General features: G+C 36.8%; 1 protein-coding gene across 1 annotated transcript in view; it reads left to right on the top strand.

The window, feature by feature from the left end:
* The window catches only part of FAM133B (family with sequence similarity 133 member B), a 29,465-nt gene extending 10,164 nt beyond the window's left edge, over positions 1 to 19,301 (top strand). Inside the window, exons 3-11 of the mRNA XM_055589714.1 lie at positions 1,285 to 1,363; positions 2,228 to 2,302; positions 2,438 to 2,470; positions 2,875 to 2,937; positions 3,405 to 3,497; positions 4,564 to 4,614; positions 10,214 to 10,306; positions 14,857 to 14,904; positions 17,722 to 19,301. Of these exons, the coding sequence (XP_055445689.1) occupies positions 1,285 to 1,363; positions 2,228 to 2,302; positions 2,438 to 2,470; positions 2,875 to 2,937; positions 3,405 to 3,497; positions 4,564 to 4,614; positions 10,214 to 10,306; positions 14,857 to 14,904; positions 17,722 to 17,808 (622 nt within the window). The 3' untranslated portion in view covers positions 17,809 to 19,301. The remainder of the gene's footprint in view (positions 1 to 1,284; positions 1,364 to 2,227; positions 2,303 to 2,437; positions 2,471 to 2,874; positions 2,938 to 3,404; positions 3,498 to 4,563; positions 4,615 to 10,213; positions 10,307 to 14,856; positions 14,905 to 17,721) is intronic.
* The last annotated feature ends 89 nt before the right edge of the window (positions 19,302 to 19,390 follow it).

Below are 19,390 nucleotides of genomic sequence, written 5' to 3'. Positions count from 1 at the left end.
GCTGTGTCTGCCCCTTCATCAGTGCCGTTGTTTATTGTTGCAGCATACAGGGAAATAAATTATTGCAAAACAAAGTGTATTTTATCTTTAAGATTGGGGAGAAGGGATGAGTACTTTTTTTTTTTTTGAGAGGGGAAAGGGGAAGTGCCTGAGCTAGTGGATTACATATGTGGTCAGCCATTGCCAAGACAACCCTCAGGTTGGGTAATTGCTAGAAGGATTCACAGATAGTTGTGCTCATGGGCAAGATTTATCATAGTGGGAGGATACCAGGCACAGTCAGCAGAGGAGAAAGGCACCTGGGGAGAAGTCCAGGGGAGATTGGGGCAGCTTCTGGCACTGCTTCTGCGGAGTCATACAGGATGCTGCCTTTAATTCCCCCAGCAGTGAGTTGCGATAACACGTGTGAGATGTGGCCACCTAGTGTGATTCAGTATGTCCAGCTTTTTTATTGGAGATTGATCAGCCTCTGCCTATCAGCTGCCAAAATTTCAGACTTCCAGAAGGAATGCAGATGTTCATATAAACTATCGTGTGTGTATAGATAGGCATAGTGAGCACTCTTCTCAGGGGACAGTGCCAAGATCTAAGTGTCCAGATACCAGCCAGGGCCACTCTTTCTTGTAAGCAGGTACATTATAAACTGGGTGACTTAGTAGTAGACTATAGAAGTTCAGTCACACAGGCCTTAACTCACCCTAACACTGCAGCTGCCAGCCTTGTGACCTTCCCTAAGCTGCAGCCTCTTTCTCTCCCATATAATGGGAGTAATAAAGCTACCTTTTCTCACGGGATTGTTGTGAGGATGAAAGGAAGATGTATTTAAAACAGTACCTGTTGTGAGCATGTGCGCTCACTTGCTGAGTCATTTCCAACTCCCTGTGACCCCGTGGACTGTAGCCCACCGGGCTCCTCTGTCTATGGGACACTCCATTCAGGAATACTTCAGTGGCTTACCATTTCCTCCAGGGCATCTTCCCAACCCAGGGATTGAACCTGTTTATATAAACTTATAGATATATAAATTTAAATAAATATAAATTTATATAAAATATTGGTTCTTATAAACCCATGTTCTGGAGAGGAATGATTATGTTATCTAATAGGATTTATTATGATAATTAATATACAAGGACATGAGCAAAGAAATTTTAAATGTAGCAACACTGGAGCTGGAATGGAGGCGTATTAGGATATTTAAAAATTATGAAATTTTTGTTGTTTGTCAGCATCCATCTCTAATTTGAATTGCTTGAAAATTTATTGTACACTCTATTTTTTAAGGGAAGAACTGAAAGAACAACTAGAAAAGAAAAAGAAAGGCTCCAAGGCATTGGCTGAATTTGAAGAAAAAATGAATGAGGTTTGTAAATTGTGCCTTTAGAAAAAGAGACTAATCTTTTTTTTTTTTTTAAATAAAAAATGAGATAATTTTTAATAAGCCAAGAGTTTGGGCCTAGCTCTTTAAGGGGGCTCTGTATTTTAGAAATGTTTTTGTTACATTGAATATGGTTTGTATTTAAATATTTGACGTCTTTAAAAAAGAGAAAAAACATCTTACGGTAATTTAAATCATCTTAAGTCTTCTAAATGTTAGGTTCTTCCCTTCTCTCCCCTAGTCCCCAGGCCCCCATCTTACCCTGAGATTTCCACAATGATGTTTGCTTGTTTTGATTACAAATCTACATGTAGTATTTCAGCCACAGTATAGATTAATTGAACTTTTATTGTCTGGAAAGAGAATTTAACCACCTTTCTTAAAAAGAAAAAACTTCTCAGTTTCAGTAATAACAACCTACTCCTCCTTTCAGTATACAGTGTGGAATTTCCACTTCATAATATCCTCTTGGAAAAGAGCTCGGTAGAGGCTCCTTTGGTGACAGGGAAGAGGATTCTTAAACCTGCAGCATCTTTTGACTGTAATTAGAGGCTGAGATGGGAGCAAGATAGTAGAGGATGGAAGGAAGGAAGTAGTTGTCTGTACATTTCAGTATAAAAGGAGAAGGGGGCAACAGGATGAGATGGTTGGATGGCATCACTGACTCAATGGACATGAGTTTGAGCAAACTCAGGGAGATAATAAAGGACAGGGAAGCCTGGCGTGCTGCAGTTCATGGGGTCGCAAAGAGTCGGACACAACTTAGCGACTGAACAACAAAGGACAACAACATTTAGATATATTAGGAGGGGAGAGGTGACTTCTGATGTGTTTATAATTTTTCTGCAGAACTGGAAGAAGGAACTAGAAAAACACAGGGAGAAATTGTTAAGTGGAAGTGAGAGCTCATCCAAAAAAAGACAGGTAGTGCCATTTTTATTTTATTGCTACTCTTAGTCTCAGAGTTGGGTTTACATAATACTGCTGTGTACTGCTGTTAATAGGTCCATTGGAAAACACTACCTTATTTAGATTTGTACTTGTATTTTTTGCTTTTAGAGAAAGAAAAAAGAAAAGAAGAAATCTGGTAGGGTGAGCAAAAGTTTTCCATTTTTCTAAATGTTATAATCAAGAGCCTACAGAACAAAAAGTAAGAGTAATTGATACAACCTGTATGCTAACTCTAGCTAAGTCAGAGTCTGGAGGTCCTTTGGTAGTTATGGGTGGGTTTGTTCTGTTAGTGATAATAAAAGGAAGATGCTGACCTGCTTATAACTTAGTGACTCCTTCACCACAATTAAAGAGGGAAAATTGACCACATCTTTTGTTACTTTGGGGGGGGATGGGGGGCAGGGGGTGAAATTTGACATTTAATATTTAAGTCATATGGCATCCGTTTCTCAGAAACTAGATTGATCTCATTAAGTATTTGAGAGACTTAGTAAAAGAAAAGTTCCTGCATCTCACAAGCTTTAATTGTTTTGTGCTTGGTCAAGTATTCATCTTCTTCTTCATCAAGCTCTGATTCTTCCAGCAGTTCTTCAGATTCTGAAGATGAGGTAATGTTTGCTGTCGTGATGAAATATGAAATACATGAAATAGCATCTCTGATATCTTTCATAACAAGGGGAAACCTATTATGAAGAATCTGTTGGAAATGTTTACTTCCAAGTTTTGATTGATTATCTCTGAGAGCACTGACGTGAATAAATAACTAGATACTTAAATATTGGTAAATGTATTTTTTAGATTCCTAAATTTGTCTTGTTCGTTTAAGAATGTTAGTAGAAGAAATGGATTTAAAAATCAGAAAGTCCATTTTAGCTAAGAATTACATGTGACTCAAATCACTTAAGGTTTTTTAATTTTTAAAAAAGTGATGTATGTTATATTTTAAATATTTTTAAATAAAACATTTACAAGCTGATATTTTCATTAAGTTTTGTTCATTGATACAGTTTTGATGTCAATTAAATGCAATGAATATATGCAACGAAACAAAGCAAATTATTTATGTTTCATGTAGGATAAGAGACAAGGAAAAAGGAAAAAGAAAAAGAAGAGTCGTTCACATAAATCTTCTGAAAGTTCCATGTCAGAAACTGAATCAGACAATAAGGTAAACTGTTTAAATGAGCAATGTTTTGGATAGCAGACATTTAATTAGATTTTTCTTTTAGTTCTTAAATAGTTCTCTCTTAAATAGAACTATCTTAAATAGTTCTCAGTGTTGAAATGATACTGTTTTTTGTACTTAGATGCTCTGTGCCACTTAATTGATGCACTTAATATTGTCCATAGGGCATTTAATTGTTCTCTAAATGCTCTGACATACAGGTCTCCGTGTCTCAAAATTTTCATGGTAACTTTATGATAAACATGGCTGACATTGTTTTTCCCATCTTCATAAACCATTTATAGTGCAGATAAAAAGCATCTTGCTTAAATTCATACAAATAGTATTAGAATTGGAAGTTGAATCTGTCTTCTGATATCTGATCCAGTGTCCTTTTTATGGTACTATACCTCATCTGTTCTGTACTATCCAGAATTATCAGGTACAGTTAACTTTCAAACATTAGTGGTCATAAGAAATACATGCAGGTTATAGTAAAAATGTAGATTTCTGGGCCCCATCTCCACAGTCTGATTTAGTGAGGCTGATTAGGATCAGAAGTCTACATTTTTAACAAATAGTCTCTGTGATTCTGACATGGTGTTTTACAGTTTGACAAGCACTGTCCTGGGGGTCAAGGAGAACAAAACCACTAAATGGTTTATAGAGGATATCTACTTGACCTACTGAGATTTCTTCTGATAAAATTCCTGGCATCTAGAAAGTACTCAGTAGATGGTAGTTTGTTCTTAAAGCAGAAGAGCCAGTTTAATGATACTGATAGCTAACGTTTATTGGATGCCTGCTATGTATTAGGCCTAGTTCTAAGCACTTGACTTTTAATTCAGTCCTCTCAGCAACTCTATGAAGTAGATACTTGTTTATCCCTTTTGATGGATAATGAAGGCTCAGAGAGGTTAATAGCTAGCTCAGAGGGTTTCAAAAGTAGAAATTCTTGCCTGGAAGTAAATTTCTTTCCATCATAATCACCTTTTTGATATTTTTGTTCATTATGGTATAATGCTCTATCTTTCACATGTAAAATTAATATACATATATGTTTGTTTAGGATAGTTTAAAAAAGAAAAAGAAGTCAAAAGATGCAACTGAGAAAGAAAAGGTAATGTATATTTTATGTTGCCTTTTTTATATTTATATATATGTTTAATATTATTTATTCATTTTTAACTGCGCTGGGTCTTCATTGTTTTGTGCGGATTTTCTCTAGTTGCGGCGAGTGGAAGCTACTCTTTGTTGCACTGCATGGACTTCTCATTGCCGTTGCTTCACTTGTTACAGGCTCTGAGGCATGCAGGCTTCAGAAGTTGTGGCGCACAGGATCAGTAATTATAGTACTTGGGCTTAGTTGCTCTGTGGCATGTGGAATGTTCCCGGACCAGGGATTGAACCCATGTCCCTCGCACTGACAGGTGTATTCTTCCCACTGAGCCACCAGGGAAATCCCTACATTGTTTTAATTTAAGATTCTTCATTTCCTTTAAGAATAGTTTCAAGCAATCAACAATAAAGCATTCCCTTTTTAACTTAAGAGATTTCTTTTGCTTATTGGGTTCGTTATTGAAGGTAAAAGATCAGAAGAGTATTCCTGCAGAGAATTTGTGTAGATGTAATGTATTATCTCAAAATTGAAATAATGAAGTTTTAAACATTCCATTTGTTTCCTCACTTCATTTTAAAGAAGGTCCTTTTAATGAAAGAACATGGATTTCTGTGTCAAATTGAGTATACCATAGATAATTTGAAAAATGTTTTTTCTACTGTAAGTAGATGTTTTGTCTTCATTTATAGCTTATCTATGCTTAATGCTAAATTTATGCCTATCTAAGTTTCTAATTTATAATTTCTAGTCTTTTTAATTCCCTGGAGAGGAAATGGCAACCCACTCCAGTGTTCTTACCTGGGAAATCCCATAGACAGAGGAGGCTGGCAGGCTACAGTCCATGTGTCACAAAGAGTCGAACACAACTTAGCAACTGAGCACATATGCAGTCTTTCTGATAAAAAGCCTAAAGAAAGCATTACTAATAAAAGAAAACTAAATACCAGTGTCACCAAGTTTTATTCAGTCTTTTTATATCATTCCAATGGACATGAAGTTGGGCAAATTCTGGGAGATGGTGAGGGACAGGGAGGCCTGGTGTGCTGCAGTTCATGGGGTTGCAAAGAGTCAGACACAACTTAGTGACTGAACAACAACAAAAATTGAGATGAAATTCACATAATATGCTGTGAACCATCTTTAAATTATAATTTGGTGATACTTTGTTTATGTACAATGCTGGGCATTGATCTGCTCTTTAGTTTCAAGACTTTTTCATAATTACATTAAAAATACCCATACTCATTAAGTACTCAATTTCTTTCTGTCTCCTCATCCTGTGTTAGCCTCCATTCTGCTTTATGTGTCTATGGATTTATGTGTTCTGGCTATATCATACAAAAGCAATTATACTGTATATGACCTTTTGTGACTGGCTTCTTTCCCTTAGTCTATGATGTTTTCTCTTGGGTATATATGGAGAAGAGGTTTCTTTCTTTTTTTTTTTTTTTTCCAGTTTGCAAATAAATACACTAAAAAAGAAACCATATTGACAAAGTTGGTTTCATTAATTCCAAGGATTCAAGCATATAAAATTTATTAATATAACTCACCATATTAACTGCAGAAGGCAATGGCACCCCACTCCAGTACTCTTGCCTGGAGAATCCCATGGACGGAGGAGCTGGTAGGCTGCAGTCCATGGGGTCGCTAAGAGTCGGACACGACTGTGCGACTTCCCTTTCACTTTTCGCTTTCATGCATTGGAGAAGGAAATGGCAACCCACTCCAGTGTTCTTGCCTGGAGAATCCCAGGGACGGGGGAGCCTGCTGGGCTGCCGTCTGTGGGGTTGCACAGAGTCGGACACGACTGAAGCGACTTAGCAGCAGCAGCCATATTAACTGCTCAAAGGAAGGAAACTGTGATTATTTTCATAGTTCCAATAGGGTGTGATATAATTTCAACAGAAATTCCTGATTTTCAAAACCATTATAAAATAATAAGCGGTTATTTTCCTGTGTTTCAAAAAAATGTAAAACTGAAAACTGGCAGTTTACAAACATGAAATAACTAATAAAACATCTGCACTATGATTTTGAAGTACTTCAAAATATGCAAAATAAAGAGCAATACATACACATACAATAAATAACACATATATATACCCAGCAGAATTAACAAATGGTTTAAATTTTGTCATGTCTTGTTTTATTGGCAGAAGTCTCTGTCACACTCTCCTTCACTATAGGCAGCTGTTTTTGAAATTACTGTGTATCCTTCCCATCCGCCTTTATATAAGTGTATGTTCACACATATTTTCAAAATGGTATCATTGTGTTTTCTTCTGAAACTTCCTTTTTTTGACACAACATTGCTGTTGACATTTATCCTTCTTGATACTCTCAAGTTTGTTTCTTCTGCTTCTAATATTCCATTATTCTAATGCACCACAATTTGTATTTCCATTCTTCCGTTTGTAGACATCTACGTTATTTTCTCTCTTCAGTAGTGCAAACAGTGCCGCAGTGGCAATTTGTTTCCTATTGCTCCTTTTCCTTAGCTTTTCCTTGATTTTCTAAGGTATACCTGGAACTATAATTTCTGGGTGCAGGGAACATGTTAATACACTTAACTTGTCTGCATTTTACTCACCAAAGTGCTTATTTTCTAATTTACATTCCTACTAGTAATGTATGATAGTACCCTTGTTCCTCGTACATACTCACCACGCTGTTGACGCCTCCTTTTTTGCTAGTTTAATGTCTGAGCCCCTTCATTTATTAGCCATGCAGATTTCATTCTCTATGGATTGCCTTTTCATGGTCTTGGCCCATTTTTCTGCTTGATTTTAATTGTTCCAATTGGTAAGAGTTATATACCTTGATTGCTAATCTTTCAGACACATAGTTAACATCTCTTAAGAGAAGTCTACGGTTTCTCTTAATCTTATTTAGGATGTCTGTTATAATCTTATAATGTTTTATTAATCATTATGTTTAGCTCCATTTTTATTTTAAATTGTTCCAAAAGTGCTTGGCAATACAATACCTAATTAGAAAATATAATGGAAAAATATATTTCATGTATAATATTTACAAAAAATATATAGGAAAATCTTAAGGAAGTGAGTAGGACTAATTTAAAGAAAACTATACACATCTATTCAGAAATACATGAAAATTTAATAAAATTTCTGTGTGTGACTTGCCCTGCTAGAAGTTGAAACATTTTTCATATACTTTGATTAAAGCAATGTGGTATGGTACAGGAATAGAAAAAACAATGGAACATTGTAGAGTCCAGGTAAAAATTGATGAGCATTTGTGGAATTTAATATATGCCAGAGGTGGCATTTCTTGGGCCAAAGTGACTAACCATTTGAAAAAATTTAAGTTGAAGAAAGCTGAGCGCCGAAGAATTGATGCTTTTGAACTGTGGTGTTGAAGAAGACTTTTGAGAGTCCCTTGGACTGCAAGGAGATCCAACCAGTCTACTCTGAAGGAGATCAGTCCTGGGATTTCTTTGGAAGGAATGATGCTAAAGCTGACACTCCAGTACTTTGGCCACCTCATGCGAAGAGTTGACTCATTGGAAAAGACTGATGCTGGGAGGGATTGGGGGCAGGAGGAGAAGGGGACGACAGAGGATGAGATGGCTGGATGGCATCACTGACTCGATGGACGTGAGTCTGAGTGAACTCCGGGAGTTGGTGATGGACAGGGAGGCCTGGTGTGCTGCGATTCATGGGGTCTCAAAGAGTCGGACACGATTGAGCGACTGAACTGAACTGAACTGAACACGCCTTAAGGCCAAATAAATTCCCAGATAAGTCAGAAATGTGTGAAGTGTAGCTAGAGAAAGACATGGGTGAATATAACATCAGAGTGAGAAAAGCCTTTGCCTCAAAACCCAGGAACTTTTGACCATATAATTCAAATTCTGAATGGCAAAAAGACATTTAAGCTATGAACAAAGTTTAAATACATATGAATAGACTAAGAAAAACTACTAGAAATATGTAAGACAAAAAACTTGATCTTCAGTAGTTAAGGGAAAGAGAATACCTCACACGCATAAACATAGGCAAAACGTGTGTGTGTGTGTGTGTGTGTGTGTGCTTAGTTGTGTCCGATTCTGCAGCCCCATGGACTGCAGCTGCCAGGCTCCTCTGTCCGGGGCATTTTCCAGGCAAGAATACTGGAGCGGGTTGCCATTTCCTACTCCAAGGGATCTTTCCGACCTAAGGATTGAAACTCTGCCTCTCGCGTCTCCTCCATTGGCAAGGTAGATTCTTTACCACTGTGCCACCTGGGAAACCCAAAAAACATGTTTAGGCAATTCTTAAAGAAAATATGAACTATATTCTAATAATCTGAGACTGCTATGACTGATGAAAGAATCTGATGAAGAGGCTTTTTGGTGAGGTGTGATTGATGAATGAATGAAATCAACAATTTTGAGGATTGTGGGAAAGGGAGACAGTCATTTGGATGAAGGCTACTTTGGTTTTTGATTTAGTCTTTATTGTTAGATAAAGATTTTGCCCTCATATACCCTTTACTCTGTTTCAACTTTAATAGCAAAAACCTATATGACTGCCCTCCAGAAGGAGATGGGTTAAGTAGATTGTGGGATATACTTTAAGTGATATGTATTTTCAATGTATATCAAAAGTGGCCAAAAAAAAAAAAAAAAGTGGCCAAAAATGATGGTGTAATTGGCATGGAAAGATACTGTTGGGTGAGAAGAGTGGGTTACATAAACAGGTATTTATGTACAGGCATACATACACACGTAGATGTTTTCCAAAATCCCTGTAGTGGGATTTGGGTGCAAGATGAATTATTTCTACCAAAATAGTGAAGCTGTTTACAGAAACAAATCACATGTAATCTAACGTGTATCATCACTTTTAGTTTATTTTCTTGTTTACATCTTCAAAATTGGGTTCATGCTATAGAAAAAATGGTCACTTTTTTCTGTGTAAGATTAGGTGGTAAGCATTTTTTCCTTAATGTGGTTTTGGTTTTGTTATGAACTACTTCATACACACAGATAAAGGATATGGGCATACCCAGAACGCAGCTTGAACACATCTTCATGTTTCGTCGTTTTGCTTCAGGTGTTTTCAGAGTACTTCTCCCTTCTCCTAGTCTTACTCTCCTTTTCTTCCCCCGAGTTATACATTTTCTCATCATTAAATGCTTAGGGATTAAGTTTGGGTTTTTTTGTTTTGTTTTTTAATGTGAATTTAACACTTTAAATGCATTAAAGTGCAGTGGTCTTTTTAGATCTTTTCTATAGCACTAGGCCTGTCTGATCCAACCTTGGATTGAAACAAGAGTTAGAATGCAAAGGACCCAAATCTTATACTATGTTTTCATTAACTCTTTAAGATTCTATCATGTTTAATTAGAGAAAATAAAGAGGTTATTACATCTAAGTCAATGTATAGTTATTTCTTTTCAAGTTACTTAATAAAAGTAACTTTTATTGAAATTAGAAACTGATTCCTGTCACCGATTTTAGACAGTTCTAAAATGAAAATGGGTAGTTTTTGTGATAATAGGAAAATTTTTTAAGTAAAACTTAGAAACATAAAATTCTTGCGGCATACTATTATATCTGAGTCAGCATACATGTATTTATTTTTCACAGGACATTAAAGGGCTCAGCAAAAAGAGAAAGATGTATCCAGAAGATAAACCATTATCATCTGAGTCAGAGTCAGAATCAGAGTATACTGAGGAGGTAAGTATATAATTAAATCCATTTTCTTTACCTTAAAATATCTAGTTATTTGACTTAATAAATGTGAATTATTAAAAAAATAATTTTTCATAAGTATTTGGCTCACTTTTCTAACATGTTAAAGAAATGCCATTTAAGAATAAATTCTGTATTTTTACAGACGATAGTAATACAGTTTTTATTTTGATAAATGTATTCCCACATACCTTTCCAATCTGAGAACTTTTATTTTTACTCTCCTAATATTTTCTTTAAGTTTTACTACCATTTTGATGACATGAAAAATACTGTATAGTATGTAGCACATTAAAACCTAGCATTCCCTTGTTTTGGTTTTGAACTGCTCTTTAGGAAGCAGAAAGATTATAAGGTAAAGCAGAAATGTTGACAGGACCTCAGTTTTCCTATCCATAAAATGAGGGACTACGATTAGGTAATCTAGACCGTCCTTTTCAGCTATAATATCCATGTCTTAGATTTTGTACTCTATTGGAATTAGAGTCCATTCTTAGTTCATTTTAGGTTTCTAAGTTATCATCTTTGATGTAGTTCTCTGCTTAGACTTGAATTCCTCATTTGAAAAATAAAACCTGTAGCAATTTTATAGCAATTTATGTAGCAATATTTCACACTATTCATTTAATGAAATTTGTAGGTAGTATAACTTACCTGTACACATTTTTATATTATTGATAGTATCCCCTAAAGAAATAAAAATGAATAGAATAAAATATATAATTTTATAAAATTATATTTCGGTATATAAGTATTTGAGCATAATAACACTAGAAGACATAAAATATTGAGCTGCAGCAAAATTCAGGCTATAGCAGGCAAATTGACCTATGCCCTTAAAAAGCCATACAATAGCATTGTCGTCGGTGACATTTTCGAAAATGGTAGACAATTCCCAGTAAACCTCCGAATGAAACAAAATACAGTCTTCCCTCCATTTACATGATATCGCTCTTGTAAGACATTTACTATCCTGTCATTCTTCCCTGTCTGCAGGGAGTTGGTTCCAGGACCCCAGTGGATATAAAAATCCACAGGTGTTGTCTCTTACATAAAATGGCATAGTAAATACTTGTGTATAACCTATGCACATCCTCCCATATACTTTTAAGTTATCTGTAGAGTACATATAATACCTGCTGCTGCTGCTGCTGCTCAATCACTTCAGTCGTGTCTAACTCTCTGCGACCCCATAGACGGCAGCCCACCAGGCTCCCCCGTCCCTGGGATTCTCCAGGCAAGAACACTGGAGTGGGTTGCCATTTCCTTCTCCAATGCATGAAAGTGAAAAGTGAAAGTGAAGTTGCTCAGTCGTGTCTGACTCTTCGCGACCCCATGGTCTGCAGCCCACCAGGCTCCTCCGTCCATGGGATTTTCCAGGCAAGAGTACTGGAGTGGGTTGCCATTGCCTTCTCCGACATATAATTACCTAATACAGTGTAATGCTGTATAAATAGTTGCTGGTATGTGGCCAATTCAAGTTTTGCTTTTTGAAACTTTTCCCCCCCATTTCCCCCCCCCCCCCCAAAAAAATTGTTTACTTCTGGCTGTGCTGAATCTTTGTTGCTGGGTGGGCTTTTCTCTCATTGCAGTGAGCAGGGGATATTCTGTAGTTGCTACATGCAAGCTTCTCACTGCAGCAGCTTCTCCTGTGGAGCATGGGCCCTAGGGTGCGAGGGCTTCAGTAGTTGTGGCATGTGGGCTCGATAGTTGGGGCTCTTGGGCCCTAGAGCAGGAGTTGTGACACATGGGCACAGTTGATCCGCGGCATGTGGGATCTTCCGGATGCAGGGATTGAACCCTCATCTCTGGTATTGCAGGTGGATTCTTTACCACTGAGCCACCAGGGAATCCCCTTCCTAAATATTTTTGATCTGTGGTTGATTTAATCCATGGGTGCTGGACCCATGAATATGGAGGGCCAACTGTATGTTAAAACCCAGTACAAAATACTTTTGTGTTCATATTTTAATAAACTTGTTCAGTCACTCAGTCATGTCCCACTCTGCGACCCCATGGACTGCAGCACACCAAGCTTCCTTCACCATCTCCTTAAGTTTGCTCATGCTCTTGTCCATTGAGTCAATGATGCCATCCAACCATTTCATCCTCTGTCATCCCCTTCTCCTCCTGCTCTCAATCTTCCCAAGCATCAGGATCTTTTTCAGTGAGTCGGCTCCTCACATCAGGTGGCCAAATTCAGCTTCAGCATCAGTCCTTCAATGAATACTCAGGGTTGATTTCCTTGTGGATTGACTAGTTTGATCTCCTTGCTGTCCAAGGAACTCTCAAAAGTCTTCTCCAGCACCACAGTTGGAAAGCATCAGTTCTTAGGCGCTCAGCCTTCGTTATGGTCCAACTCACATCCATATATATGACTACTGGAAAAACCATAGCTTTGACTATATGGACCTTGTTGGCAAAGTAATGTCTCTGCTTTTTAATACACTGTCTAGGTGTGTCGTTGCTTTCCTTCCGAGGGGCAAGCATCTTTTAATCTTGTGGTTGCAGTCACCATTTTTCCCCATGTATTTGCCATGAAGTAATGAGACTGGAGGCCATGGTCTTAGTTTTTTGAATGGTGAGTTTAAGCCAGCTTTTTCACTCTCTTCTTTCACTGTCATCAGGAGGCTCTTTAGTTCCTCTTTGCTTTTTGCCATTAGGGTGGTGTTATCTGCACATGAGGTTATTGATACTTCTCTCAGCAGTATTGATTTCAGCTGGTGATTCATCCAGCCTGGCATTTCAAGCATGATGTACTCTGCATATAAGTTAAAAAAATAGGGTGACAGTATACATACACCTTTAACGTACTCCTTTCCCAATTTTGAACCAGTTTGTTGTTCGATGTTCGGTTCTAACCGTTGCTTCTTGACCTGCATACAGGTTTCTCAGCAATACCAGGTCTGGTATTGCCCTCTCTTAGAATTTTGCACAGTTTGCTGTGATCTGCACAGTCAAAGGCTTTAGTGTAGTCAATGAAGCAGAAGCAGATTTTTTTCTGGAATTCCCTTTCTTTTTCTGTGATCCGGTGGATGTTGGCAATTTGATATGTGGTTCCTCTGCCTTTTCTAAATCCAGCTTGTCTATCTGGAAGTTCTCGGTTCACATACTACTGAAGCCTAGCTTGAAGGATTTTGAGCATAACCCTGCTAGCATGTGAAATGAGCACAATTTTGTGGTAGTTTGAGCATTCTTTGGCATTGCCCTCTTTGGGATTGGAATGAAAACTGACCTTTTCCAGTCCTATAGCCGCTGCTGAGTTTTCCAAATTTGTTGGCCTATTGAGTGCAGAACTTAAACAGCAACATCTTTTAGGATTTTTTACTTTTTATAATTGGGTCCATTATATGAATGTCAAGCAGGCTATTATAAATTTATGTCAGGGCTATCCTATTGCATGACAGCCCGCCCCTGTATTAACCTGGCCCTCCCCACTCAGTCATTGTGATAACAAGAATACCACCAGAAACCATATTTTTATTTTCTAAGTGTTTTCACGAGAGAACTTCCACCCCTGTTGAAAGCTAATAGTCTCTCATGTTTATTTGTTCTATTCCTTTAGTCTGTTTTAGTTTGTTTGTTCTATTGTTAGTTACTTTTCATATATTTAACATATAGTAACCTAGCAGATAAACCAAACAATTCAACATTTTGGCAATTTCTGCCCTTCAGTATTATAATATGTTGTATTAATTATGTATTTCTTAATATAAAATGTTATACTTGGATTGAACATTAATACACATCAGCTTTAGCACCTTGAATGTAATGTAAATCCAGTGTATCACACTTTAAAATATTTAAATAAAACATTAATGGGGTAATAATTGTTACTTAAAAAGATTTTAATTGGTTCATTGATACCAAGTATACTAGATACATTTTTATATATATGTATATACACATATAAAGCTACTATTTATTACCAACACCATAGGTAAGAAAAACACCTACCATATTCCAGCCCGCTGCCTTGAGGGTGTGTTTTACCTACATTTCACCAAGAGGCTACAATGAGAGTAATACATAGCAGAGGTAGGATTCAGAGCTTAGTCTGTTTTCTTTCACAGCTCAAATTTTTTATCTACCATACCTCTACTGCTGTTTTTAGGTGCTGAAAGAGTGGCTCAGTGGTAAAGAATCTGTCTGCAATGCTGGAGACCCAGGTTCGATTCCTGGGTCAGGAAGATCCCCTGGAGAAGGGAATGGCAACCCACTCCAGTATTCTTGCTTGGAGAATCTCATGGACAGAGGTGCCTGGTGAGCTACAGTCCATGGGGTCACAAAGAATCAAACACGACTGAGCGACTAACCCTTTCACTTTCCTTGAAAGGTTTTTCATTGAATCCTCCCTGTGATTTAACTTAGGTTTAAGGAACAACAAAGCAACTTAAAATGTTATTTCATTGTCAAAAAAATGTTTTTTACAGAAAAATTCTAAAAATGCAAGTTATATTAGTGAATGAAAAAAAAAATGCCTTGGGTATAAGTTACATACTTAACTTTTCTCCACAAAAATTTTAATTCTGTAGGTACGAGCAAAAAAGAAGAAAAGCAGTGAAGAACGAGAAAAAACAACAGCAAGTATCACTTATGTTTTTACATAATAAAAGTATAGCTGTTTTGTTTCATATAAACCTCATGATAAAGCGTGATTGCATTTACTAGAACTAAATATTTATTGAGAAAGATGTGGTGTTCAGCAGCTTCACTTAATGAGTTGGAGAAAGTTAAATTTGCTTGGAATAAAAGGAAGCATATCCTGGTAGCATTTCAGTATTTCACTGTTAAAACTGTAAGCTTAAACTTTTGTTTGACTTCCTTAAACGATACTAGGAAACATGAAACTAAAGTATGGTGATTCCCTCCATCTTCGAGAGTAGTTATTCCCAGAGCTACCAGACCTGATACTAACAGAAAAAAGCTCCTGAAGCACAAGCTTCAGTGAAAAATAAGCAGGAATGTGACATTACAATTGATTCATAAATAAAGATAACTCTTGTCATTTCTAAAGCCAGCTCTACTGCTGTGCAGGTTGAGAACGTGGAAGAAGAGAATAAGGAAAACAGACCTGGTATCCAGTGAGAAGCAGACCAGCCTAGAGAAAGTGTATAACAAATTACCAAAGAGAAATGGAGGTCATACCACCAGACTAATTTAGGAGCACTCACATAAGTATGGACTGTGGCCTTTAAAGGCATTTTCTTAGGGAGACGTAAAAGAAACATGAACGGCATCATTTGTAGGTTTGAAAGTAACTAACCCCTCCTCAAAATGTCTTTAGCTCTTAAAATGAGAGTCCTCTGGAAAGAAGGTTCACCTGATAATGTATGATTCATAACGTTTTATATGCTCCGAGATCAAGGAAACATTTAAGAGACTTTTTTCCTGAGTGGGAAAATAATTTGGGTGAAGACTGCTTTCATCTTTGGTTAGATTATTAAGGCATAAAGTTAATTAATTTGGGATAATTGTAATTTGTATTTGCATACTTTACTGTTTCATACATTCAGTTCCATGTATTTATTAAGCTTCTCTATGCAGGCACGGTTCTGTCTTGGTATAGCTGTTATGAAGTTCAAGATAGATAAGAGGGTGAAAAATGAGAGGCTGAGGGAGGGAAGGCCTCTTTAAAAAGTAAAATTCAGCTGAAATCTGATTCACAAAAAAGAGCCAACCAGTAGATGAAAGGAAGACTGTCCGAGACAAAGAGAAGAGCTCAGGACCTGTGGTGGGAGTGAGCTTGGTACACTGGAAGAAATGAAAAAAAGTAGGCTTGGCTCCTCCATAGAAGACAAAGAGGAAGAGCGTGCAGTGAGGTTGGAAAGGAAGCAGAGGCCCTGTGACAGAGCACACCGGGCTTTTATCAAAGCAAACAGGTGGCCTGAATCAACTTCACCTTTGTAAAATATTTGACGGAGGTGATGAGTAGACATAATGAGAAATGCTGTCATTTGCATTGCAGTGATAGTGATGGAGATGGACTGGCCTGGTAGATTCGAGATATGTTTTGGGCTTAGGTGGTAGGACTTGCTTGGTGCTTCACGGGTGGAGAGTGGAGTTAAAAGAGTAGAGTCAAAGAAGCTTAGATTGTTTGGCTTAACTAAAATGACAAATTAATTACTGGTGCCATTTACTAAAATGGTTGAGAAAGAATCTTGAGAGAAAAATTAGGCATTTTTAATGGTAGTTTTAAATATGTGTGGTAGAGCTATTGATGAGGCGCTTGCAGTCTTCAGAGCCTAGGACTGGATATAAAAATTGGTTTGTAAGTGGTATTTAAAGCCTGTGACTGGGAAAGCATGTGGAAAAGAAGGAAGCCCACAAAGGTTGAGCAGAGGAGGAACCAGCAAAGGAACTGAGGTCTTTGTGATAGAAGAAAAGCAGCAATGAGGTGTCCTGGAAGCCAAGAATAAAAGTGTTTTTAGGAACAGAGTGGCCATCAGTCCTTTTATGAAAAAGTAATCTGTACCCAAAACTTACCTTCAGAAGTCCAAATATAACATTTGGACTCTGTAACAGTCCTTGTATACTTGGACTTGTAATGAGAAGAACAGTGGAAGTTGTTTTAAGAGCCACAAAGTAGGTAAAAGGCCTTAGTGGGAGCAAGGGGTGGGAAGTTCTCCTAGATTAGGAGATGGACTGGAAGCTTTGCTCTTGCCACCTCTGTGTGCCTCTTCCCTTTTTACTTTCTTCTCCTGAATATCAACACTAGTGTATTACTTGATACCCCATTTCCACATACCTGTTTCTAAAAGGTCTGCCTTTCTCTTTTACATCAGAAGGTCAGGGTGTAGCAAAATTTTAGCCTCCTTTGTCTAGTCACAATATGACTACTTTTACAATGGCCTTTTCCTCTAAAAATCAAGTGCTAAATAGACTTTTCAACTTTGCATCAGTATTTTGTACCAGTTAGTTGTTAAGTTAATGAAGTAGTCCTACCAGCCTAAGCAGTACATAATATCTGTTCCTTTTTACTTAAAAATAGGTTTAGTGTATTTTTCCTTTGAATGCTACCATTTTACAATTGTTTTACTGCTATGTGACATTTCCTTTGCAGTAACTATAATTATTGCAGCTTTAAAAATGAGATAACAGAAAGTATAGCAGTTGATACCATAATTCAATTGAATTTATTTCCTATAGGAAATGTTGTTAAAAGCTACATTAATGTGCTACTGACATAGAGTTTTTCCTTATCTTTTGAAAATTGACAAGTACTTTCTTTCCTCTGAATACAGTATTATTGAGACTTTTTGAGAAATGTTTTGAGTAACTTACCTGTTTGTGTGGATTGTTTGAAATGACTATGTAGTAACTTAGCAGTATCATAGTGAAGTTGTTTTTAATTTGCAGCTTTTCATGTAGCTATATCTAACACGGAACTATCTTTTCAGGAAAAAACAAAAAAGAAAAAGAAGCATAAGAAACACAGTAAGAAGAAGAAAAAGAAGGCTGCTAGTTCAAGTCCTGACTCACCATAACATTAAGAAGAAGCAGGATTCACTTATAAAGAAAGTGCAATGTCTAAGGAAATTTCAACTGTGAAAATTATGACATATTTACTAAAATGCATGAATTATCTTGTTTTTAAATTATTCCTGGACTGTCAGTAGCCACTCAGATGCCACTGTGTGAAGGGCCATAACTGTTGCCTGCTGCTTGAACATCTGTTTTTTTCCCTCTTCCAGTAACTCTGGGAGGTAATACACTGCAGTCATACTAGTGGTTTAAGGTATTTGGGAATAAAGTTAATACTTTGACTAGAAGTATCTAATGATAAATCAACAAAAACTGAATCTGTTACACATCATTAAGATGTAATCAGAGATGACCAGATGACTCTAGTTAACCTTTTTTGAAGTAGGGATTACGTTGATATTTCAAAATCCTTACTCTTGTAGATAAGTGTATTTTAAATTTTTCCCCTTTTTATTTACCTGGGGAAGGAGCTTTTAGGGGTGGGGGGTGGTTTGCTATCACTTTAGCTAGCAGAATAGCGTGCCTTTATCCTCACACATCTTATTTTTGTGGACACAGTAGCCATGCTTCATGGGGAGGTCAGAGCCAGGTATGGCAGTCTTGCCCTTTACTGAGCTTAGTCACATCCTTGGACTCTGTCCCATGCTACTTTGAGTGAACCAGAGAAATAGCCTTTTGCAGCATGAGAATGCCCCAAAAGCTCTGGGATTTACCTCCACTTCGATAATACTGAATGGTTTTTAGCATTAGAATGTGTTATAACATTTGAACTAATTTTGACTACACTTTGGCTTTGAAAAGGAATCATTTCAGATAGACACTGGTACTTTTTGAACTTGATAGCTAAAGATTCTAAAATGCATGTTTTATACTGTTAAGTTTTAACCAGTCAGGAAAATTTTATGTAACCAGTGATAGTTCTTTTATTTTTTGTATGAATTTTGTTTAGGCTGTAATGTTTAGCTTTTTATTAACTTCTTATTCTTGCTATCTTAAATTCCTTACTGTGTTTAACAGCATACTTGCCAAGCTATTTAGCATGTAAAAAGCAGGTTTTTGATTTTTTTTTTTTAACAGCTTCATATTGAAGCTGAGACTTACCATAAATAAGTTGAGTGGCAGGCCTGGTATGCTGTGTCTTGTTACATAAAACTATTGCCAGAATCTTAGTAAATATAACGTTTTAAAAGTTTGTCTTTGTATATTCACAACAGATTATGACAAGTTAAATTTAAGTGAGAATTACATTATTGCTTTTCCTGTGTCACATTTTACTAAGATTTTGTGCCTCATATCTCCTGCTGAACTGTTTACTAGTAATGTTAAAGAGAATTGAAAATCCTTTTCACTTTACATTTTTATATAATCAGGTAACATGAAATATAATTTGATGTACAATTTTGCCTGTTACAGAGGGTGTGCTAATTATAGTGGCATATGCACAAAACATGTTGGCATGACAAGAAGCTGAATAAATAGCTATTTTACTTAAAAATAGCTGTGTTCTTATCAGCTCCCTTTGAGTCACAAGTTATAAACATTAAGAAACACTATTAAGTATGAAATGGTAGATAGATAAGACAT

This window comes from Bubalus kerabau, chromosome 8 (assembly GCF_029407905.1).
Source record: "Bubalus kerabau isolate K-KA32 ecotype Philippines breed swamp buffalo chromosome 8, PCC_UOA_SB_1v2, whole genome shotgun sequence".
Lineage (NCBI taxonomy): Eukaryota > Metazoa > Chordata > Mammalia > Artiodactyla > Bovidae > Bubalus > Bubalus kerabau.
This window is presented reverse-complemented; position numbering and strand designations above follow the sequence as displayed.